The 24,644-nt window shown below is 42.2% G+C and overlaps 1 protein-coding gene across 2 annotated transcripts; it reads right to left on the bottom strand.

The window, feature by feature from the left end:
• Positions 1–1,426: 1,426 nt before the first annotated feature.
• Positions 1,427–24,594, bottom strand: LOC308107944 (clathrin heavy chain 1-like). Of its 2 annotated transcripts, XM_080460554.1 has the most exons (33): positions 24,215–24,594; positions 22,154–22,361; positions 18,771–19,039; positions 17,891–18,052; positions 17,636–17,749; positions 17,267–17,440; positions 15,845–16,042; positions 15,413–15,613; positions 14,955–15,107; positions 14,717–14,839; positions 14,435–14,572; positions 13,954–14,118; positions 13,637–13,817; positions 13,392–13,555; positions 13,167–13,292; positions 12,919–13,061; positions 12,137–12,371; positions 11,873–11,995; positions 11,592–11,737; positions 11,082–11,265; positions 10,737–10,929; positions 10,441–10,598; positions 10,172–10,336; positions 9,511–9,618; positions 8,592–8,759; positions 8,333–8,482; positions 8,081–8,212; positions 7,870–7,980; positions 7,585–7,755; positions 7,270–7,491; positions 6,252–6,272; positions 3,308–3,383; positions 1,453–3,207 (listed from the first exon to the last, which is right to left on the bottom strand). In XM_080460554.1, the coding sequence occupies exons 1-33, from the start codon at positions 24,254–24,256 to the stop codon at positions 3,077–3,079; spliced, it is 5,055 nt and encodes a 1,684-aa protein (XP_080316680.1). In that variant the 5' UTR covers positions 24,257–24,594; the 3' UTR covers positions 1,453–3,076. The 2 variants fall into 2 exon arrangements, with proteins under 2 accessions (XP_080316681.1, XP_080316680.1); XM_080460555.1 differs by lacking the exon at positions 6,252–6,272 and having other exon boundaries at positions 1,427–3,207.
• Positions 24,595–24,644: the final 50 nt, after the last annotated feature.

Raw genomic sequence — 24,644 nt, 5'->3', positions numbered from 1 at the left:
ACATTTATATTCTACTTTAAACACCAAGTTCTGCAGTACCACCAAAGCAGCTAGAGGCAGTGTAGAGTCAAGAAGGTAGCTGCAATGCAGCCCAGATTTTGATGCAGAGCAGCGCCCTCTGGTGGATGTTTTTCGGAAGTGACCCAGCAATACACGCAGGTCACGCGTGATGTCTTTTTTTTATTTTTTTATTGCGATAATAACACCCGAAAGCTAACGTTAAATCGAAGGAAATATTTGGTAGCTAGACCCGTTGGCATGCAGAAACATTTAGTCTCTCACAAGTAATGATATCAAAACTCGAGACTATCATAGTTGTGTTTGTTTGAACAAACCAGCTCTACAAATATTGATCAACAAACTACAAGCCCTGACTACTACTGAGAAGGAAGTGGCATCAAAGCACTGTACTGACAAATGACAAATAACTTTCAACATATTTTAGGCTAATTAATGATATGTTCAATAAACCACAATGTATAGTCTGTGTCTTTTTCTACATTTGTTCTTCATATTCCAGAGGAGACACTGGACGAGGATTGCAGTGAGTGTTTTAGTTTGAAAACTGTATGGAAATGAATGCCAACACCAAAAGGAAATTCTTGGTCCAGGAGTCAACCTGCGACATCCACCAACCATCACTTCCCCTGTGCCCATCATGAACTGACTGTGTATTCACGTCTAACCTAATCTAAGCTTGCTGAAACCGATATCTGACCTCTCTGGGACGAGCGTCTGTCCTTCACTTCACGCCTCAAAGCAGCTGAATCAGGTCAACTGGACATTGTCATATGTCTTGGAGGACATTTTGCTTCTTATTCAGGTGGCTTCATCAGTTCCTTTTACTCTCTCTCTCTCCCTCTCCCTCTCTCTCTCTCTCTCTCTCTCTCTCTGATGCACACTTTACTGCAACTTGCATCATCAAAGATGGAGTAAAGTTCCCACTGCTGAACACTTCACTACTCTCTCCTCCATCTTTGCATGTTGAAGTTAGTTCAGCGGTGCCTCATGCTCATGTTTTATGTATGTGAGAAGGTCCAACTCCAGAACAGAGGCTACATGCAAGTTGGGCCGTGTAAAAAAAGAAGAGCTGTGATACTAATAAACTATCAGGGTGTTTGACCTCAGTAAATGTGAAATAGGTCAAAACTCCTCTTTAGTTTTATGTAGCGAACACAAGATACTATATTCAGCCTGGCTTTTAATTCTTGCTGTGTCTCAGTTAGTTTTAAATTTTAACACGTGTCTATATATAAAGGAAGGGGTCGAGCGGAGAAGTGGGCATCCCAATGTTTATAACCTGTAAACCACCTTGTGCTGAATTCTATTGAACAAAATGAATGATATAAATAAAGTTTTCTTTTTTTTACATCTGTGAACTAAAATACAATACCACTCCAAAAAAAAAACTGACTGCACACAGGATGGGTACAATTTTTAGTTTTTTTATTTAGGCTATTTCCCTTTCAGGTAAGTCATATTCTTCCACTTATCAATGACAAATCCCCTTTATTATCAATATGCATGACAACGGAAAGGAATTCAACTTATGTTAGGGTTAGGATGACACTTTACACACACACACACACACACACACATACACACACACACACAGCTTAAAGCATGTAAGGAAGTTAATTACATCAAGGTAAATAACAAGCTCTTATTTCATACCATTCTTGACAAAGAACAGGATGTAGGAGACCTAAATGTCTTCATCATTACCGTCTAAACACACAACCTACAGGAGTGTTTATGGATCTAATCGAGCTGTTATTAGAACACCAAAGGTTCTACCAGCCTGTGTTCTTGGGCCTCCTTCTGCTCCTTCTTGCCATTTCAGCATCAAAGTAGGAGGAAACAGGACAGGTAGTGTGGGGATGGAGGACAGATAGGTGTGTGGGGAGGTTCTCCATCTAAAAGTTTTCAATTCGTCATGTTCACATCTGTACACGCAAGAAAAAAAAAAAGAAAAGAAAAGAAAAAAGAAAAAGTAACGGTGACCGAGGGAAACACCACAACACCTGGCATACACGGACCTCAGCACGGGGAGGGTTCAGAGTACACGCACACACACACACACACGCACACACACACACACACACACACGCACACGCACACGCACAGGGTATAGATCAGGGCCCCGTAGGGTGGGAGCTGTGGTCCCGTCCTTGCACATACACAGATAGAGTCTCACACAAGCACTGTACACGGCACAAGAGGTCACCTAAATACAGGGAGCCGATGAAAGAGAGCTAACATCTACTAGGATGGATCAGGTAGCCTCGGACAGGCTGACGGGGGAGGGGCTTAAACTTCTTATGTCGACCTTCAGGTCACACTCGGCAACACACACCCACACACACACACAAACACACCCTCAGTCACACAGTGACATACATCAGTATGCATTTAAAACTCCATAAAGCTACACGCCTGTGCAGAATATACTATCATTACTTAGTGTTGCTAGCTATAGCCATCGAAATGGCAATATATGTTCAATATTATATGTAACCTTTTTTTTTTTTCTTCCTCAGAATATACAATGACGAAATGCATTATACAGACAAACCAGACAATGTAAGCTGTTCACATGGTTCAGTACGTTCAAAGTAAGAGCTTCTCTACATTAAATTCTTCATGAGTGCAAAATCCAATGCTCCTCCACCTACGTCAAAGGTTCATCGCTGAGCTTATAGCAAGCCCACGTCTGCACAACCCAATAAAAAAAACAAACAACAACAACATGACTGTAACAGAAACACACGTAAAAATCTAAATAAGTAGTCATAAATATGGAATGTGAAAAAAAAAACAGAAAACAAACATGTGGTCCAATTTCTTTCAGACAATACAAATAAAAAGTCCTTCAACGCATTTAAATGTGTACTTATATAACAGGCCAACATAATAAAAAAATAGTACTCAAAACCAGAGTGGGCTGTTTGCTTGCTTGTGGCCCCTTTTGTGAGTAGAAGACCATGGGAAGCTGGTGAGGAACACAAAGAGAGAGAGAGGGGGGCAGATGGGAGGAAGATGGTGGGTCAGGAGGTGGGTTTGGGTCGCTGGATGATCACATGCCGTAGCCGAAGCTGGGCTGCGGCGCCTGGCCGTAGCCTGGTGCTCCTGTGTAGCCGTAGCCGTACGCCTGCTGAGGAGGCACGGCCACGTTGGGCCCCGCCGTGAGCATGAGCTGGGGTGTGCCTGCAGCAGAAACGCCTCAATGAGTTCAAACAGGACGGCTGTGGTCACACTGGTGGCAGGGTTTACAAGATTGCAAGTCTTTTTTATCTATTTGTTTTACCGTAAACAATGGGTTGAGACTCCGTCGCCTGCTCCTCCTGTTTCCTCAGAGACTCAGCTGCTTCGAGTTTGTCCACCTGTGGAAACACATCAAGAGGGTCTGTGTCAGACGGTGTTTGGACGATTCCTCAAGAGGCTCTTGAAGAGCAAAGGGCTAAGACGTCGGGCTTGTAAAAAAAAACAAAAAAAAAAAAACTGACCTCTGGGTTATTTCACTGGCTGACGGATGGGACCATTCCTGACAGGCGAAGACGAATACAGTCCAGATTTTAAATGAAAACAGGCTGCAGGACGCAGGCCTTTTGCTAACCGAGTGGGAGACTCTCTACGAGGTGAGAGGAGTAACTACTACTAGACTTGTACCGACTACTCCACCGAGCTCTGCTACAGCAGCTGATCGGATGAAACATCCACTAATTTGTGAAGAGTGGAGGAATAAGGAGGGGAGGAAAAGACAAACAGCTACAGGGCAATAATGGTCCCACCATTCAGCCACCCAACATTAACAAGTGCAAAATGTGGAGTATGTAGAGAACCAACCCCTCACCAGTAAAAACACTGACTAGCATGTATGTGCTTCCGCCTCATTAGGCAAAGAACCGACACCTGATTGGCTTTGGACGCCCATTTTGCACTGACGGACTCACGGTCTATAAATAACCCAAAAGATTGTTCAGACTCTTGAGACGTCCCACAGGATGATTTCCTACTGAAAGTGTGTGCTATTGATCAACTTAAGAGAGTAAAAGGTAAATTATTCTGTAGCTCCAACAATACATGATACTGAGGCTTTGCTTCAGAAATCTTTAGTTTTGCATCGTCCTGTCTGATGGAGTCGGCAGTTTGGGTCTACAGGCTTTAATGAGTAGAACCATTTCACACGGCCCAAAGTGCACACAGCTTTGAGGCATGTAAGAAGCCCCGAGAACGAGCTTGCTGAAGCGGTCTGATTTTAGTTGCTAAGCAGCTCAGCGGCAGACAGCGACATCAAGAGGACAGCAGACAGAACTGAATAAATCAAAAGAATAAAGCAGACAGCAGAAAGCTTTTTACTCTCACCGAAGAGAAAAGGAGTAACTTTTCCTCTTGTGATGGCTTCAGGGTTCAGTTCTCTACATACCCCTGTGCTTCACGACTACAGTCAAGTCTGGTTAGGCAGGCCGTTCAAGAAAAGTTTTGTTTGAGAAGAGAGAGTTAAGAGACATGCTGAAGCAGCAGTTAGGTTTATGCCTTCTTGAAGAGTGCACGAGAAAGGAAAGACAGAGCAGCAGAGAGCCGTAGTGGGAGGAGTGAGAGCGAGGGTGGAGGGGATGCTTTTGTACAGCCAGTTGAAGGTTTCCAGAAGCAGGCACAGCCAACAAAGATGTCTCCTAGCCTGGCCTGGGTGCTGCTGATGCTACTGAGGGAGGGGGAGGTGCATGCCCGTCGTTCTCCGTGTGAGGACTTCGTCTTTCTGACCAAACAACTCAAAAGTTCTCCTCAGACACTCGGGTCATTTAAAGAGACCGTGTGCAGGAGTGGAAAGGAATAGTAGAGACGCACTGAATCACAATGGACCTTTCTCAAAATACATGTTGCTGGGGTTTATACTCCTTGTCACCTCACCTGGGGTTTTATGAGTATTTGAATAAATTGCAGTGGGAAGGACGTTAAGGAAACAACATAAAAACACAACATTTAAGTAACGTGTCAGTAGCTTCTCTATCACTGGAGACAGGTCCTACACTAGCTTGCAGTCAATGCGACCCCACCATTGTCCATAATAAGGTGCATTTAGGCCCCTGGATCATGACAGCTTCATCAAATATAAATAGGATTATGAAGTCCCTCCAGGTTCTCACCAACTTTTGTTTTGCCATCACCAACCCAGGATGTGTGGCTACGTTATTTTTGCCGCATAAAGAAAGACAAAAAATATGATCCTGTAATCCGCATGTTGGATTTGGCACAAGTTTTACGCAGGATGTCCTTTATGACTGGACATGAGGAGTTACTGGTAGACGGTGGTGACTCGTCCGCAGTGGGACTCAAACCACCAGACGATGATGGAATATTGTCACATTGTGAGTCCATCTTCATCAATGTGTTGCAGTGTTCCACAAGTTTGACCATATTTTCCACATTTAAATGCAACTGCAACAAATAACATTGAATGCACAACGGCCTGTGATTTGCTGGAACATTGTTTGATGGATAAAATATCTCGATTTGTACCAAAAAATTAAGGTTCACCCCTGAAGAAACAGCAGAATTACACTCTAGTTAATCATTGCTATCACAGGATTAATCTTTTCTTTTTTTTTTTTTTTGGAGAGACTTGATTAATGTTGCATGATTTGAAAAGACCCACATTGTCTTTACCTTCCTGAAACGATGAGGTCAGGATTATGGGCCGCAGCAGACTGCAGCTGAGTGGTGTTACAAGACAGTTTAAACATTCAGATTCACCTACTGCTCAGTGAGAAAAGGACCTGACCAGAGAGGCACTCTTCACCCACAGACCAGGACAGCTGACAGGCTTGCTGGCTACAGCAGATGGCTGATGTGTCCGGTACGCCTGAGAGTGTCAACCCTACAGATGCCGTCAGAAAATAAATATTGCTACGAGAATTTTACACGTTTTCCTCCTTGTTATGAGGCGTGTGACTAATTGGAGAAGCCGTTGACATCCCAGTCGTGGCTGTGGCCAGCAAACCGAGCACGTTGTCATGGGACGGGTGTGAAGAGCCTCCCTCTGGAGTTTGGTGGGTTGGTAAGGAGGTTCTAGTGAAGATGTGGAGTTTTACAGTCAGAAGCAGCAGAGTGACATGGGGCGGAAGAGAAGGGGGAGGGCAGGGAGGGAGGGGTCATGCAGTTTGTGCTAAGTTTACTCCTTCAAACTACAGGCTACGGGACAGGGGAACAGGGGTCAAAAAGAATGATTAGAAAATGGATTCGACTTTCACCTTTTCCTTTATCGCATCAACCTGGAAAGGAAATTCAGAGAGGCAACTTAAGGAGGAAAAAAAAACAAACGGGAATCTCCCAAAATAGAAACCGACAGAGAGAAAAAGAGCAAACGGGACTCGTCACTCAAAGAAGAAACACAAAAATCCTAAGAGTGATGAGGGTCATTAATGCCACTTTTGATACAAATGCAAACTTGAGATTAATTAATACTCTCAATAGTCAGCTAGAGCAAATTTACAGAGGGTAATAGGCTATACAGAAAGATAAAACATTTACTAAACAACGTAGCCATATACTGTAAATACGTAATAATTCATTCAATGTAATCCCTGTTTGAAAATGCTACAAATCTCTGTGTAACAGCTTCTATGACAAGCTTCCCTCAGGTCTGCTTTCCGTCATGAAAGCTGCAGGTGGGTTATGCTTTGGGTTTGTAACAGAGATAAATGGCATGATAGGCAACATGGCTTCTATGAATCATCTCTGTAACACATTTGTATGGAAAAGTAGCTTTGAGGAATGGAAATCCAAACGAAAAGGAAAACACAGCTGTGACACATGATGACTGACAGAGGCAGAGGAGGATGAGTATGGATAGAGGAAAGAACTGGCAGTATTTTGGGAATCGGGACTTGTTCTTCTTCAACACCATGTAAGGGAAACTTCTAAGTCAAAGAGTATTTGCAAACGCAACTTAAGACCTGCAACTGATTCTTTTGATGGGTGGAAATCTTGTACACTGATATAAAACTTATTTTTAGACCCAACAAAATAGTCTTTTTCAGTTTTGTGGTACGCAGGTCAGAAATGTGCAGACATGGAACCTCAGGCATCTGTATCTGGAGGGTGGACAGTACAGGTTTGCAAATACTATTCAAGTCCTGACAACAAGAAATTCAACAAATCGATGTCGTTTATCATTCCCTACATGCTGATGATCTTTACCTAATCATCCACCACATCTAAAACGTTCTCACAAGGACATCTACCTCTGGGTAACTCTAAGAAACCCACCTTAGAGAGATACTCCCTCATGACCTGGATAAAGTATGGCATGGAGAAGTCCATGATATTGTGTCGCCAGGCGGTCTCCAGAACCACGTCAGGCCGCAGCAGGTCGTAGCAGGTGAATAGGCAGGCAGCAAAGCACTCCTTCTTGTCTTCCTCCAGGAACCAAGCAAGAAGCTCCTCTGCCAGCTCGATGTCTTTAGACTCTGATGCGTACTGCATGGCATCCTGCAGTGAGAGGAGTGCAAGTACAGATCACTTAACCCGAAACATTCATCTTTGAATATTTCTCAGTGACTGTTAATTGTAGGGGCCTTGTACCTTGTAGAGCTTGTCTTTCTTGCAGAGCTCCACACTCTGTTTCCAGCGGTTGTTGCCCTTGAAAAGGTAGGCTGCGATCCTCCTGAATTCAATCAGCTCGTGCTTTTCCAGGCCTTGGGCCAAGGAGATGTTGTCAAAATTGTCATAAGCGTCGATGGATGTACGCAGTGCCTGTACAACAGAGAGGAGAAAGATAAGACCGACATGGAAGTATCATATTTTCTATTGGTGAAGTACATTATACTGGATTGAACAAGAATGAAATAAAACATAATCCTATCATACCGCATAGTCTTCCTCAATGATGAAGAGGTTGTTGAGTGCTTCATTCACCGATTTATTGTTGTGATTCTGGACTGACCGTAGGTAAGGTTTAACCAGAGGAAGCTGCTTCACCTGTATTTAAAAAAAATCAGGGTATAAGGCAAATTGTCACAAGCAGTCAACACATATTGGGAATCAGATCTGTTCTCAAAAAGCAGAAAGAGGCTCTCACCTTGCTGAAGAAGTTGACAGCGCGCGTGTGGTCCAGTCGGGGAGAGAGGACAATGAGCAGGTCGTTCAGTAACAAGGGTTTGAACTCCAGGTAAAACTGGACGGCTTTGTAGTAGAGCTCCACATTGGCCACCTGCAGTGTGACACATGCATTCAATTGAAGATCTACAGTTTCTCTATAATTGACACAAGAGTTTAGTGCTTTGCAGTTACTGGCTGGACTCGTTACAACAAACAAAACATTGCTTTGCACCTTAGTGACAATGTCTTTGAACTGGCCCTCTTTCCAGGCATCAGACGGGTGATTCATCATGGTGATGATGGCGTTGTCGTATTCCTCATACTTGTCGTAGAGGAACACCAGCTCTGCCCACAAGTGGGCCTGCTCGGCTGCCCTGAGAACCTTACAAACAAATAAGCACACGCAGATGAGGTCATGAACTCAGGTAAAGCTTTTCTTTATCCAGACTGGGCCACAGAATACGACAGACATTCTGATCCCACATGCTTACCTTTGGAATGTTGACACGGGACCAGAAGAGCTCCAGGTGTTCCCTCATCTTCTGGGGTTTGAATTTGGAGTAGAGGATGGCCAGCTCCGTGAACATGCCCATGTGAGCACGCTCTAGCCCCAGAGCAGCCTCCAGCATGGTAATAAGTTCCTCAAAGTAGCCGCGGTCCTGGAGGATGGAGACAGACTTAGCAACTTATACCCCAACTGTTCAGAAATGTATTTTTTTACGCATCTAATTTCAAGCGGGAGCAATACATTCATTGGATATGGTGATCACTAGAGTTTGGCCATTTGGGACAAACATTGTGATTTTTCTGATAGATATTGCTTTTTTTTTTTTTTTTTTTTTGATTATTAATAGGTTCACCTGAACAATTAAAATACATTGCAGCGTGCCTTTTTCCAGTAAACTTTGAGTTTCTTGCTGTTAAGATCCACTTACATGATATGTCCTAATGCATAAGGGTGACTTGTAATAAACAAGCAAGATTCAGTGCAAATTTTTCGTGCCAAAAAAACCCCCTAAACTGCGAAAAATGTCATTGACATTTTTGCCATTGGTTAGCAGCACAGAAACACTGTATTGATTAAAAAAAAAACTCTCACACATTAAGCAACCCTCCAAATACAGTCCAGCTTTCATCTGTGTTTTTTTAAAATGTCAACATCCCACAACAGTTTAACTTTAAACATTTCAATCACACAAATGCTGGGTATACTAAATCTGATTATTTCACTGTAAAAACTATTGTATTTACACAGATGCAATCACTGATCTTGAACTATAAGTTCAAATCCAACATCAACTAAAATTCAAACTCTGGGATTTCTGTTCTTGTTGGCAGCGGCACTAAATGTGATCTACTGACTATTCTGGGTTTTTTACATATACACTCAGTTGATGGTCAGCTATGTACCTGGTAGTAGTTGATTAGCTCCTCCAGTTCATCAGCGTGGACGACAATGTGCAGGCCGCACATTTGTGCAAGACGGAACTCTTTACCATCGACACAAGCGAAACACACCTAGCAGAGAGGAAAATCATTCAAAATCACTTGATTAATGCAAATACTCCCTCACTCTCACTTTAAAAATACCTTTTATTTTCTCTAAATGAATAGCTCAAATTAAACACTTGTGTAGTGCTCCCTGATATAATTCAAACGTTAAAAGGGAAAGCTTGTATTTTGCTTGTTTGCTTTTTAAAGTCTGAGTAAAAGGCAAAACACATGCTGGAAGGCTGTAATGATATAGGTACAACCTACTTTGCAACTTTCAAAACTTGCTCAAAGCTGCGCTAAAACACGTGGGATTATTGTGGGATATTTTACTGGCAGGACGCTCACAAGTAGCTCAACACTGTTGGTTTAAGTTGCATTCACACCTCCATTAAAATTTAAATGAAATCCGCCAGTATGTTCAAAAGTGGATTAAAAACTGCTTGTGGACTTGGTCCGTTAATGAGATGTGCCCCAGGGTTTGGACGGCAACAGAAGCATTTCCACATAAGGAAACGTTTTAATGGGATCAAACATCATAGGTGTGAACACACCTTGTCAGAGTTCTAACATTCCTCACCTCCTTCCAGGTGCGGGTACTGTTGGCCTTGCGAGCTCCATCCACAGCGGCTTGATATTCTCCCAGGTGCACCAGAGTGGAAGCCAGACGGCCAAAGTTAGACACGTTGTTATAAAGCAGCTTGGCTGCTTCATACATCTTGTCATCATAGCAACGATCTCCCACCTAAAGAAGAGCAACGGAAGCAAAGGTCAAGGCGAGCAAAGTCACAACTGTATGCAGAAGAAAGCATTGCTGTGTGTCGGGACTCTGCACATTAGTGGACCTACTTGCTGAATGTGAGCATTATTGGGCCCATTGATGAACTCTTCCAGCTCGGCCAGGCGGTTGGTCTTGGCCAGGGCAAAGATCAGCTCTGTTTCGACGTATGACTCGCGGGCTTTTTTGCGGGCCATCTGTAGGAACTTCACCAGGTCTTCCCAGTTACCTGAAGACAGTAAATGGCTCACATCAGCACTGTAGCCACAATATAGTTACCAAACTGCTCTTATTGATAATATACCGTATCAATGCCAAAGCTGTAAGTTACACTGAGCCAAGAGCTAAATATGATAAGTCATCTTACCACTTTGGGCTGCAGCTTGTCCCACCTCCATGTAGGCAGAGGGGTCGTCCGCCTTGATGTAAGAGTCGATGGCCTCTTTCACCAGGCCTTTCTGCAGCTGGGCCTTTGCCAGCTGACTCCAAACAGGGGGCTCATTGCAGCGCTCTGCAAATTCATAAGCTCTGTCCAGATTGCCAATGTGCTCGATCAGAACCTGAATACAAGAAAAAAGCCAGATCAATCAATATCAAGACTGTTAACAGTTCTCACATTATAATCTGGCTAAGATTCAGGCCAGTGTAACATATATTTACATGTATTTCCGTGAATGTTTTTAAAAACAGAGTCAAGACAGAGCAAACTCACCTGCACTGCAGAAGTGTTGACATCAAATTTTCTGAAAATAGCAAAGGCCTCCTCAAAGAGCTCGTTGCTGATGGCAATGTTTGCAATGTCTGGGGCATCGTAGTTGTCGAGGCGGTTTATGTACTCCATAACTCGTGTTCGATCAGCTTTAATGGCTGTCAGAATGAGCAGATTCTGGAGGTTTCTGAAACACAAAAGAAGGGAAATGTTAAATCTGTTCCGCTGGAGGACAAACACAACACCATTAAATATAAATACACAACACAGCTTATTTTGACATAAATTACTGTTACTGTTGCACTGCCTGCCATAATGTTCCTTGTAATTGCTCCTTGGGGACAAGGATTTTTGAGTTGAAATGAATACTATGTGAAATATGAACAATAAACACTGGTGTCACTATCTAAAGTTAGCCATTTAAAGCAAAGCAGTTCATCAACAAAACAAAAATAGACTGAAAGAGGTCTTGCGCTTTTATAAGATGACTTTAGGGAAGAAACAGACTCTCACCTGTGCTCACTGAAGACGGAATTATCCAGAACAATCTTTTCCAGAAGCTCGATGAGCTCATTGGGAAGGTCAGCCGTCATGAAGGCCTTGACTGTGACAGACACCTCTTCTGGATCTTGAGTTTCCGATAAAGCTGTCTGGACAACCTACACCAGGTGGGAACAACACGTGAGGCCCTATGGCTGATATTTTTATTAAAGAAAAAGAAAATACCTGCTGTGTAACAGGATTTATATAAAAAAGCCAAATCTGTAACGCTGATTGCTGTATGAGGAGCTTACCTGATCAATGAGTGGTCTTCTGTAGTTGTTGGTCTCTAATAACACACTTGCCCACAGCTCAGGGTTCTTACGACGAACAAGGTAGCGAGACAGACTCTTGAATAGTGAGTTCTCGTTGCACACCTAAAAAATAAAAAATCAAATGAAATCAAATCACCATACAAACAACAGCAGTGCATAAAAACAATAAAACCGATGCTTATTTGAACACTTAAAACCTAAAGTTCTGACATTTTACTGAAAAGGATTTCACTTCAAACTCACATGGATGAGTTCCTGGTCACACTGTCCTCTTTCATAAGCCACACAGGCCAAGTGAGGGTCTCTCTTCTCACAGTACTTGCCCACCACACGGCTGTCGTAGTAAGGGTTCTCCCTCAAGAAGCGCTCAGGGTTGTTGTTACTGTCGATGTAGATCTTGGCCAAAGCGTTGTGTGTTGCAGGCTCTTCACAACCCTCGTGAATACGAGCCTCCAACCAGGGCAGCAACAGCTTCAGTCTGGAGAGGGAGACACGGTCAGGACATCCCAGGATTGGACAAGAACTGTTCTTTTTAAAAAGGAACCTTGGCTAGACTTTCTGTTTTAGTTTTCAAGTTGGATACACATGTCTTCTAGGCATGGTTACTGCTTTCCACTGCAGCAAGAGTGGAAGAAGTTAGCTGGGATGCTTAGCTGGAGAACATGAAGTATTTATCTTTTAGCAACTCTCAATGCAATACGCTACGCACATTTACAGCCATGCTATTTCACTGAACAACAGCCATGGTTAACTTTAGGTAGCTTTAGTTAACCACACCTATTCTAATATGTGTACAGCCACTTCCTCTCTCATGCACACAAAAATGTTCAGACATTCTAACTGGAGACATTTTCTTACAACTCTCATCTTCACATCTCTACAAAGTCTGTCATCACTTTATAAAGTTGCCTGTTTTGTTCCATCACCATCCCCGTATTTTAGTAAGAGTCGGCAGACATGGAAACTGGGGTTCCATTCAAAGTGTAACAAAGTGAGTCTCGGTTAAAAATTAGTTTTGCTCTTACCGATTCCTTTTCTCCACCTCAGCGACGAGTTCGTCTGTAGAGAACTGTCCTCTCACGACCATAATCAGATTCTTAATCACATCCTCGGCACAGTCAACATCCAACAAGCCTCCAATGACAACCGGCAGACGGCTCGGGTTCACCTGGAACACAAGATCAAGACATTGAAGCGTGTTTCTGGTTCAGGTTAGAGATGTGTTTGAGTAAAGAGAGGCCGTTTCAATCTACTCTCATGTTTAGTAACACACCTTTTGAACGTAAATTTCGATGTACTTCTGCAGACTGTTGCGGTACAGGTACAGGACCAGATCATGAACGAAGTCAAAGCGATCGCACACAATGATTAAAGGCAGCTGGTCAGTGAGCTTTGCTTCCTGTTGTGGGGATGAAAAAAACACATGCATTGACTTAACATTCCAGAATTATTCCAAGGATGGATGTAAAATATTTGACAGAGAAATATTAATCCTGACCTTAAGGAAATTCTTCACACGTTCAGGATCATAGCAATTACTTTCCCTGCAGATTCTCTCCACCTCTTTGATTTGTCCTGTTTTGCAGGCAGCCTGAATGTATTTGAAGTGAACCTCTGGATCCTGGCTGAAGTTGACAATTGAACCCAGGAAGTAAAACAAACCTATAAGAAGAAAAACTAATGGTTAATAGCTTATCACTCATGAACATGAAAGTAAATATTGCTTGGATGTTTGTGATTTACCCTCAAAGCTCTTGAAAGACTCAAAGAGCTCAGTGAGGGACTGAGTGGAGAGTTGTTCGTGGTACTTGGAGGCGACCTGAACGCAGATCTGCAGGTTCTGGCGAATGTTGGCAGACAACATGGCCCTCAGACACTCCAGAGAGTCCTCCACAGAGAGGGAGCCAAAGAAATTCACCAGCCACTGCAAAAACATCAAGGGCCAGGGTAAAAAACTTGTTAATAAGAGACCAAAACACAAAAATGTGTGACTATCTATTCATACAGCTATATTTCAGTCTTTTCTCTTTGTTTGTATAATAAATTTGTCTGAGATGTACCTCTGGGTTGAGAAGATGTGTGTGCACCACAGCTCGCTTTATGTCATACAAGTCAGTGTAATGCTCTAGCGCCCTCTGCAGAAGACCGGCTTTCTCACACAGCTGTGCCACATGGGCTCGATCATAGTGGGTGAACATTTGATTTCCCAGAATGGCATCTGCAACCTACGAGAAGAAGCATTTCAATGATATTGGCAATTTGTTGACATGACATTATGCAACAGGAGCAGCAATGAAAATATTTAGGGGGAAGAAGACTGAAGTACACATTTCAGAAGAAAAAATAGCATAAAAGGTCGTCAAAATGTGATACAAACGACTAAATAGTTCAAATCTAAATGAATACAGAGATCATTGTCATTCAAATAAATTTTGGTTTTCCCTTTTTTTGCCGTGAATAAAACAAATGGCCATGTCACTCAGGTTTTGGTTAAATGAGATGATAAGCGTAGCTGGCTCTGATTTATTGGTGTTTGAGTACCTGTGGTGCATGGACTAAATTCATTTCCAGCAGGCGTGTCTGTAGCGGCCCTTCCATTGGCCTGTTGTTCTTCAGGGCATCTAACAGGAAAGATGTGCACTGCTGGATCAGGTTGTACTCCATGAACACATCCACAATCTGGGGGCACAAATAAAACACACGGCCCAAAATGTCACAAACAAAATATGTCTTCAGTTGTGTTTTAAATCTCTAGTAGTACTAATAGGACTCAGACCTTCTCTTTCCAGTCTACAAGTGGAAGAACCACAAAAATATGTTTACCTGTGTTATGTCAGCAAGTGGCTCTTCATCTTGAACCAGCATCTGGGAGAACTGAAGACCCTGTTCTGGACTGATGCGCATTACGTTCCTCAGCAGAAAGATCCAATCTGGAGTGTAGCCCACCTGAAGCACAGATAGATCTTTAAGGAAAACTTCTGTGTTTATGTAATGATGGGACAATATAATATACAAGTAGCTGTTATCAACAGAGTAAATCAGCACAAATACAGTCACAGACCTTCTTGGCATAGAGGACAATCTTCTGGAACTGTCCAGTCTCTGCAAAGCATTGGATGACCTTATTGGGGACGTTGGCTCTGAGGTAGACGCTGAGTGCGAGAGTTGGATCTACAGACTTCACCAAGTCTCCCAGCTCCTCAGAACATTCCAGCTGCAAGACAAAGGGAGCGAGTCAAAAGAATACAAGGTTAGCAAGTTATGAAGCATTGTGTAAATAAACCAGTCGGTAATTCCATCATCATGTTATGATCTGAAACACCAACCAGCAGTGTGGTTTCTATTTGTGGAAATGGCAGAAATACCTTCACTGTAACATAAAGTTTAAATAGTTTCTTAATCTCGTCATTTAGAATTAAAAACACAAAATTAAGACAGAGTAGACCTGTTGCGATGAGCATTCTGTGTGTGATATGTCAGAGGAAAATAGTGTAAAAAAAGCCATAACTGCACACATACCTTGTCCTCTTTTAGCCATTTCTCTAGTAACTGCTTACGGCCCTGCTGGAGAACAGGCCTGCAAAGCTCCAGAGACTCAAACTTATTAAGCTGGCCCTGGTCCAGCAGGATGCCAAAGTACTGGAGCAGAGGGGATGTCTGGCCTGGCTGGGCTGGAACACTTTGGAACCTACGAATGGTGTCTGGAGTTCGCAAAATTCCCTACAGAAAAAAGGGAAGTGGTTAAGTATAGTTAATAAAGAGACCTGCCAGATTGTGACAAATTCGAACAATAATAAACATAGTAGGTTGTGTAAAACAAACATGATCTAAACTATAATTGTAGGTAAATCCAAATATGTTTTACACACACTCAGCTCAGGCTAAAACAGTCTGAACTTATGTGTTGTTACTTGATCCCAATCTGGGTGTGCTGAGGCATACTAAAAGTACCTTGGGTGCGTTGGCTGCCACCTTGGCAGCTTCGGAGTAATTCCCTGCTGCAAACAAAGTGTTGAACTTGCGGGCAAACAGCTCCTCGGCACCGGCAAGGTTGTTGCGTACGGCCATGCGTAGAGCCAGGTCTGGGTTCTGGAGCACGTTTGTGATGTAGGGGATGATGTTCTCCTCCTCGACACACACTGACAACACCTAAAATACATAAAAGATTTTGTAAATTTTCTACCAAATTGTTTGTAGTTCTTGCAGAGGTGCCATTTATTGTTTCGGGATTACAAAGGACATGGCTCTGATTTTTAATGCTGTGGGGAAGTTTGAGCCTCCTGCGTCTAAAGTGGCCATTTAAATCTTCAGAATGCAAACAACAGCTTCCAACCAATAGAATCCAAAAACGAGAGTGACCACAGAAAAACACGATACAGATTTCCAAAAGAAGTTTGAGAGAAAATCCGCAATTAACAGCATAACATTGGTTAAGTTGTCTTTGAAACCAAATACGAGTTCTATTCAAACTAACACAGATTCAATAGAATTAACCTCATGCTTTTTGTTCATAGTGTTACATTTCATGTGTAAGCGTGCAACGCAGTAAACTCTATGTTGGAAGCTGCAGGTGAGGGCCAAAAGCAATAACAGGATTAGATTCCATGTGTCGCCTGCCTGGACAAGCTTAACGCTCCTGCTGTGACAGTCACATGCTGCCTGACACTAAAGATGCTACTTCAGCCTGATATTTTCAGAGATTTCCTCAGTCAAGGTCGAACACAAGGACCCACGCTGGGAAAATACTGAGCCGTTACAGCACAGGTAAAGACAATCTGCAAATAACAGTAACAGCCAAACAAGATACAAGCTCTCATAAATTCATAACGGGAACTGAGTCATCGGCAAATTTTCAGTTTGTATCTTAAACTACGTTTTTGAGGCTACCCTTTGATTTGATCAAAACTTTGAGGGGTTCATTGCGTATATCTCTACCACAATTTAAACATAATGTCTTTCAACTAGCTGCCAGGCTTTAACTTTATATGATAATTATGGTGTAACGTTCAATATGTCAAATCTAAAAAATGAAGAGGACCAAATACCCAAGCTTTGCCAACGGAAACGATTTAACAGATGACATGGTGCACTATTGGTGGACAATAGAATTCTGACTCAACACTATACAGACCATAAACATTTGCCAACACGAGTGATACACCACAGTGGATTTTTTCTAACTATTTCAATCCCACAAAGACCAACATCTGACGCACAATTCTCACAAACCAACAAAACTAAAGAACTGATAAATACAAAAGGGAATACAGAAACTGATCATTTAATATAAGCTATGAGCTATTTGCTCATAAAGGTCCGTGCGTCGAATGTCAACACAGAATGAGTCGAAGGGTCCACATCCGAGTACCGTACCTGTCCTTTCCTGTTGACTCCAATGATACCAGCTGTAGGTTCGTGGGGAGCTGTGACAAAAATGGTTTCCCCACTGATCCTGTTCATGTAGATACAAGTTCCAGTCTCCAAGTCATACAGGTGGATATAGCCATATTTGGTGATGAGAAACACCACATCCTGCTTGGAGCTGATCTAAATGAAGAGAAAGAGAGAGACTGCTATGTGAAATCTTCCCCAAATCTATGCCGTTTGTAATTTGATGAAACAATAGCAGTGGAGACATAAGTGGTGGAAGTATTTGTTTCACATCTGATGATCCCCATAGACTAAAAGCAAACATGTCATAAATAGGAGCTCTAAGTGTCTCCTCATAGGGAGGTTCTTTACCTGCATCGCAACAGGGAAATCATTCTGGGCTTCTGGAGGAAAGAAAACATCTACGGCTTTCTTTGGAAATGGCTGGTTCCCAGTTGGTGGCGTTCCCACTTCAATGATGTGAAGCTAGATAAAGGACGACATTAAGACAAAAAGAGACAAAATGAGCCTTGCAGAGCCTCTGGAATGTTTTTAAATGTAGTTAATTGGGATGGACAGCACTTTAAAATATATATTTTTTTCTTTTGCAGCACAACTAATGCTTACTTTTCCTCCTGCCTGTCCTCGCACAGCAAAGCAGAACAGAGTGGACTCTTCCGTGTTGCCCTCCATCTTGAACTGTGCAAACCCAGCGGCGTGACCTTCAATAGGCTGAGACACCTTACGATCCACCGAGTACAACTGCATGGCGCCGACGACACGATTTTGCTGAGGAGGGGAGAAAACAATCACAGGGTCAAAGGTCAAGAGTGTCCGCGCATTATAAGGATTTGTTTACTTGGACTAATTCTTCAACACCTCAGCACCATCAGGACCATTGAGATTCATGATGAGCTCTTAAGTTTGATCAAATATTTCAGTGAAATAGAACTTTATGCCACACACTTTGTTGTATTTATGTGTTATATTTTAAGATGGTAGAAAGCAGCTAATCTAGTCAAATGTTACTTTTGGAATCTTTAAGAGAGATCACATCAAAAATTGTTAAATACCCTTGTGAAACAATATCCCAAAAATTTTCATTTATATTCATGTTATTGTCAAAATATTTCAGGATCATATTGACATTTTCAGCAGTTGATTGTGTCTATTGGTGCAAAGATGACATGTAAAGCTGCGTACACATTTCTACTAGATGCAGGATTAGGGAGCGCCCTCAAGGGTGCAGGGTGAGTCATCACACATTTGAACGCTTTAATAAGAAGGGAAAAAGAAACTATTTGATGTTATAATACACATATAATAATGCTTTTGACAAATATTTGGCAGAGATTTAAAGATAAATAATTAGCACAGCAGACAAATACAAAAACTGGTGATTTTTTCATTTTTTATTTACTGTTGACTTGTTTGTGATAAAACTACAAGTCCTATTTCGTTTCAAAGATCAATATCAACCCAGAAGCAAATCAAATGGGTGAATTACCTGCGCTGAAATGCCAATAAGCAGCAACCACTTCTGTTTGGCGTCAGTGCGGTAATTAATGATCTGGCATCCTGCCAGGCTGGAGTGACGGTCAAAGACCTTGATTGGCTGGGAGTCACCCTCCATGCTCCAATGGTAGACCGCGTTGTCTGTGACTAGGGCAACAGTGTTGAGGGAGATCCACTTCCAGAAGGTCACATCATCTGTCATCGTGTGAGCCTTCATCTTGCTCTTCATCTCAATGTTAAAGATCTGCAGGGTTTTTGCCGCTGAAAACATCGAGAGGCAAGTTTACACACAGTGACACAGAAGAAAGACGTGAGCCACAACACCCCACCCCCCCTTCACAGACCTCTTGAATTCAACAAAACCAGTCCAGTGACTAAAGCTACAACACACAGCAGACTTGAGGAAGAAACACATTATTTGGGAAAACTTATTCCAGTTACTTGAGAAATGCTGGCAGTCGGGTTTACAAAAAGCCAGTACCATTTTCAACACAAAGTGCAAGACCAACAAAAGGGGAAACCACTTAAATGGTGGATCTGCATTCAGTTAGATCTGATGCAAGAAGTTGCTCATGGAAATTACTTTTGGCTAAAGGCAACCATCTTCCAATGATGCCAGCTCAGATTTTAAAAGTTGCTACTGCAGACATTGCAATCATTGCAGAGGAAACTGGAATGATTGTCATTGTGATTATTTCAGTCTTGTAGTGATGATTCTGCGGGGCTGGTTTTGTTTATGCTTTTCCTTTATGGATTTTGTCAGATTTTCCTTCACAGGTTCTATTTTAGTACCTGCACGCATACAGCAGTATGTGCAAAAAGAGGGTTGCATGTATGCAGTCTTTGGCAATACTGCTATGACTACTGTGGCGTCTGTGCTTCGTAGCTCGATCTAACTTTCCATGACAATTAACTACAATGTTTTTACATGTCTTATTTTCCCCACTGTCCTTTTTCAACTACAACCAGATCATTTAGTAGCTGACGTTTGCAGAAAAACATTACAAGGCCGCTCTGTGCAAGTTCAAATAAGGATTTTGTGAGCTGAGTGGGCCTGCCGCCGAGTACAGAAATGAAACTCCAGCCACCGCTCTGAGTGGAGTCACAACGGAATTTAATCCTAAAAATGAGGGATGTGGGAATTTGGATTGGGTCTGAATGCAGATTAGCAAAAGAAGACCACAAAGCACATAAACAGATGTAATGATGAGAAGGATGCTGGACAGATGCACTCACACTTATTCTAACTCCCTGAGCTAAAGATAAAATATTCTGGATTTAATCCGGCCAAAGCAAGCCTCATTCAAACGAAATCAGACAAGTACCAGTTAATTCAGCACATGAATTAAAGTACAGCAACAGATGTTTGAGATGTGTGTGTAAAGTTAAGCAAAAAAAGGCGCAATCTACAAGTAATCTAAAAAGAGCCAGCTAAGTTAAAATAGGGAACTTTTCCATCTTGAAATATAGTAAGACAAACTAGGAATATCAAGTTTTGGCCTTCAATTAAGGTTAGTATTTTTATTTCAACGTGAAACTAGCTCTGATAAACTATAATTGATGAATAGATATAGTCATAAACTATAATGCTGAGGAGTAATCGTTTCTGAAATCATACAGGAATTGTGTTTTTCTTTTTTTGTTTTTACTGATTTGAAAATCTACACCTGGAAATTAAAAGTGGAGGATGGAATGTTGCCAACAATTGGATTTATTCTCATTGTACCCTGCTGTGGGCCAATCAAAACAGGGACACATGTTTTGGGTCGATGAGCCTGCTGCCAATTGTGCAACGTTTAAGAGCAACACAGGAGAAACCAATGTCGGACATTTTTTCTGGAGATTATAACTTTTCAGTGTCTCAGAAACATAACATATATTTTAACTCTGGCATATCTTTTTATTCGAAGTTAAAGATATTTAGCTGGCATGCTTATTTATCATGGTTACATTAAATATTGCAAGCCACAAGCAAACAACTATAATGAAAGTATGGCCTACATCACAGGTAAATGTTCATTAAGACAGTCAGTACTTAAAGAGCATACTGCCGTATTGGTCTGACTATAAGACAAATGTCATGAGGCCAAATCCATTTAATTTTGAATACTGGTAATGGGGAATAGATTTGGGGTTAACAGCCAAATTTCTGAGATGTTTCCTGGGAACATAAGGTCTCCAGCAGACATGGGCACCATGCAGCGATCGTCCCCACTCTGACAATCAATTTCTAAGTTTCACTCCAGCTTTCGTCTCTCTGATGCTCCGGTTCCACCGACTCCTCCCAACATATTCACTGCCATTCAAAGCACTTCAGATGCAGCATTTTGAAGCCATTAACAGATTGTTAACAACAACATCCTGCATCAAACATAACATCGGGAACTGAATATTAGACATATACAATGACAGCAATTTTTCAGACCTATTAAAAAAACCAAATGTATTATATTTAGATCAGTATGATATTTATTCAAGGCTGAACTGAAGAATACTGCAATTTCCCTCCATGTTTAACTACTTTTGATTTTACAAGGCTCATACCATCTTTCTATATTTACTTGACTTAAACTCAAACTTTAATTTGTGACATTTATTCAACTAGATGATTAACAGGCCTGAAGTCAGTGATTAGCACATTGTATTCACATGGGCCCTGTGGTTTTTGAAATGTGGATAATGCTGAGACATTTAAGTCCATGTGAAGCATAGCATAAGTAGATGGTTCGCAATATCATAAAAATACATGTGTAGAGAAGCAAACAGGACAAACACACAAACACAAAAAGTACACTTGTATAAGAACTTAGTTTTGCCGTGTTCTGCTTTTGTTAGCGGCGTAAATTCAGGCATTCATTAAACTTGCTATCAGAAGTGTGCACACATTTCAAGACAGTGCATACAGGATCACTTTAACAACTCATGATATGTAAAATTCAACTCACCGTCTGCAAACATAAGAAAGCAGTAAGAAATGAAAAAAGAGCAAAAACAAGCAAAAATAGACAAAATATTCATGACAGCATGACATTTCACTAATACTACAACTGCTACCATTGATTAAGTAGAGTATTAAAGTGCTGCACATTTAAATTGGATTAATCTCATTTAGTTACTTGTTTTTTGACAAACACAAATGGGGTGATCTACATATGAACATCAAAATGAAAAAAAAAAGCAGACTGTGACGGCTACATAACTGACTGACAACACAAACTTTACACAAAAGACCCAGTGAGTTAGAAAATCAAAATAGCAAGATATAAGGCCAATCAAAACTTTATACTCTTTTACTTTCTCTGTCCATGTGCCTTGTTACAATTAGCACACTTGCTAAGCACTAACAGTGCTAGGTGCATTTTAGCCAGGGCTTACCTTTGAGGGCAATAACTTTGCTGGCGGGGTTCATGATGGCGCTGTCGGCGGAGATGGGGCGGCGGATCGGATTGTTGGGATCGGCCATATCAATGATGACAACCTGGGCCTGCTCGCCCACTTTCTCCCTGATGCAGATGAACTTGTCGGACTCCATTGTCAGAGTGCTGAACCCAATATTGGCTGGGTTGATTCCCAGGTTCTGGAGCTGTGATATGAGAACAGAACCTTTAGTGGCAGCTTGAAGTGTTTACTACACAGAATGACAGGGATGACATCAGTAAATAGATGCAATATTAATAGTAATCTTTGTAAGTTCATATGCATCTGTGGGAGGGTCTAACTGAGTATCCACTACCATAGGGAGGGATCATTTCCCCGCATGATGTCAAGAAGGGAACATTTCTAAATCCCCTGTATGAGTACACGTTTACCAAAAAGTGGAGCAAGCGAGTGAGGGAGATGACAGACTTTCTTCACAGACTTTAATATGGGACCTTTAATACCATCAGCACATGACAGTAACACGTGGAAATTTTCTTAAAACTATCTTGTGCCTGGACAAGTCTGTGAGGCATCATGATGCGAGTGAAAGGCTAACAGCGATTTCCACAACAGGAGAGCCTTTTTGCTGTCTAGAATTAAATAGATAAAAATACTTGTCAAGACAAGTACTGGCATTATCAGTGAAACACTAAAGGTAATAGTCAAGATATACACAAAAACCCATTGTGTTGCCGTGGTGGCCTTCTTAATGCCAAAGAACTAAATATTCTGTGAGGATTGTTTAATCATTCTGTGTCGTCACAAACAAAATGTACATTGCACAGTAGTCATGATCACAAATCATTTTGTCCTAAATGAGTCATTATTAAAGTATCTTTACACTTCTCATTATAACCAAACCACAGCTTTTTTTTCCCACATTATGTTGGCAAAGCATCCATTAGTCCCTCCCAGTGGGTACTCCACTGATCATCTCGGAGCACTGTCATATATGTTCAACACCATCATCATCTGCTCAGTTCTAATCATGTGTGTGAGCAGGGAGCCATTGAGGGAGAATAGCAGGATTTTACACCTCTGTAATCGAAGGCCTAAGTGATGTGAACTCAAACACACAGCAAATGTACTGGAAAGGAATAAAAAACTGTCAAGATACCACATAGAACATATTTCATATGAGCAACCTGAACAATATATACAGTATATGTCAGATATGTCAGTGTGTTTAGCCAGGGCCTTCATTGTGACATTGAGATATAGTTAATCTCGATCCCTTGGGTGAATGGGCAGTAACTATTTGCAAAAGACAGTAAAGACGGAGATGCGTGAAATAAAGAAAGATGCTTGATTACAGTGGGAGGAATCTAGAGAATAGCCTCGGTGTTTAAAACGCCTTGTTGTGACATAACCTTTGAGTATGGCCGTGAAATGTTACAGGATCCACCGACTGCAGCTGACCGCGGACTGACCGGCTCCCTAACGGCCACACAGCCGGCCGAGGCTCCGCTTAACAAAAACAACCCAGCTACTTTTATTTCTGAAAACAGAGGCGATGTGCACTGGTGGTGATGGTTTATGTCGGCCGTGATGGTATCCAGGTCAGCGACTGAGAGGTCTTCACAATTAGATGACGTGACTGGAGCAGCATCCCTCACGACACAGAACCGTTAACCAGCTAATGCCCCGGCTCAGCTAGCTCAGTGTAGCGGCGCTTACGTCTTAATGGTATAACGGAGAAGGGAATAAAAAAATAAATAAAACTGTTGCTGAAGGTCAGCAACGACTGGAATTGTTTATCCCTTCCTCCTGAATGAAACTGGTCGCTTACACCCGGAGTACCGGGCGGCAGCATCCGTGCGATGAATAAGCGGCGCTAGCCGAAGGAGCTAAACGGGGGAGGGGAGGTCATTCATCTGCTGCGGGTATTGACGTTTATCGCTAGCTTTTAGCTTAGCAAGCTGTCAAACCAAATCCTCACATAACAGGGATGCAGGCGCTCACAATTATTATTTTTTTTTTCAAATGTACCCCCCCCACTCCCACCAGCGCACGTACCTGCAGGTGCTCCTGGAACCGAATAGGTAGGATTTGAGCCATGGTGGTTTAGTTGAGCTTCTCCGTACCGCTAGCAGGCTGGCTCGGCAGTAGCACCGCGCTAGCTACGACCTCCTCACGGTGTGTGTAGGTCGGAGCCAGTCAGTGGAGAAAATAAATAAATAAATAAATAAATAAAAAAACAAAACGGCACAGGAATGACGGGAAAAAATTACGAAATGCGGTGCAGGCAGTCGTGTTTCCGTAGTCCGGCGTCACTGGAAACGCAGGTTTGAGTGCCCCCTTCTGTGTCCGGTTTCAGCACTGCATCGATGGATAGCAGTGGCTACGGCTGAGCTTCTGTCCAAAATCCGCAATGGCGGCGGAAACGGCGCTCAGCCTTCTTCCCCATCCGGAAGCATCAGGGAGCGGAGGAAGGACACCGCGCTGC

Source organism: Lipophrys pholis (genome assembly GCF_963383615.2).
Source record: "Lipophrys pholis genome assembly, chromosome: 3".
NCBI lineage: Eukaryota > Metazoa > Chordata > Actinopteri > Blenniiformes > Blenniidae > Lipophrys > Lipophrys pholis.
Note: the sequence above shows the minus strand (reverse complement) of the source record. Positions and strands in the feature narration are given on the sequence as shown.

Excerpts from the sequence above, each read along its gene's own strand:
- LOC308107944 (XM_080460554.1), bottom strand. The coding sequence starts at position 24,256 with ATGGCTCAAATCCTACCTATTCGGTTCCAGGAGCACCTGCAG. Across the intron at positions 19,040-22,153 it reads CAAAGTTATTGCCCTCAAAG|CGGCAAAAACCCTGCAGATC; the intron begins GTAAGCCCTGGC and ends CGATGTTTTCAG. Across the intron at positions 13,293-13,391 it reads GTGTGAAGAATTTCCTTAAG|GAAGCAAAGCTCACTGACCA; the intron begins GTCAGGATTAAT and ends TCCCCACAACAG.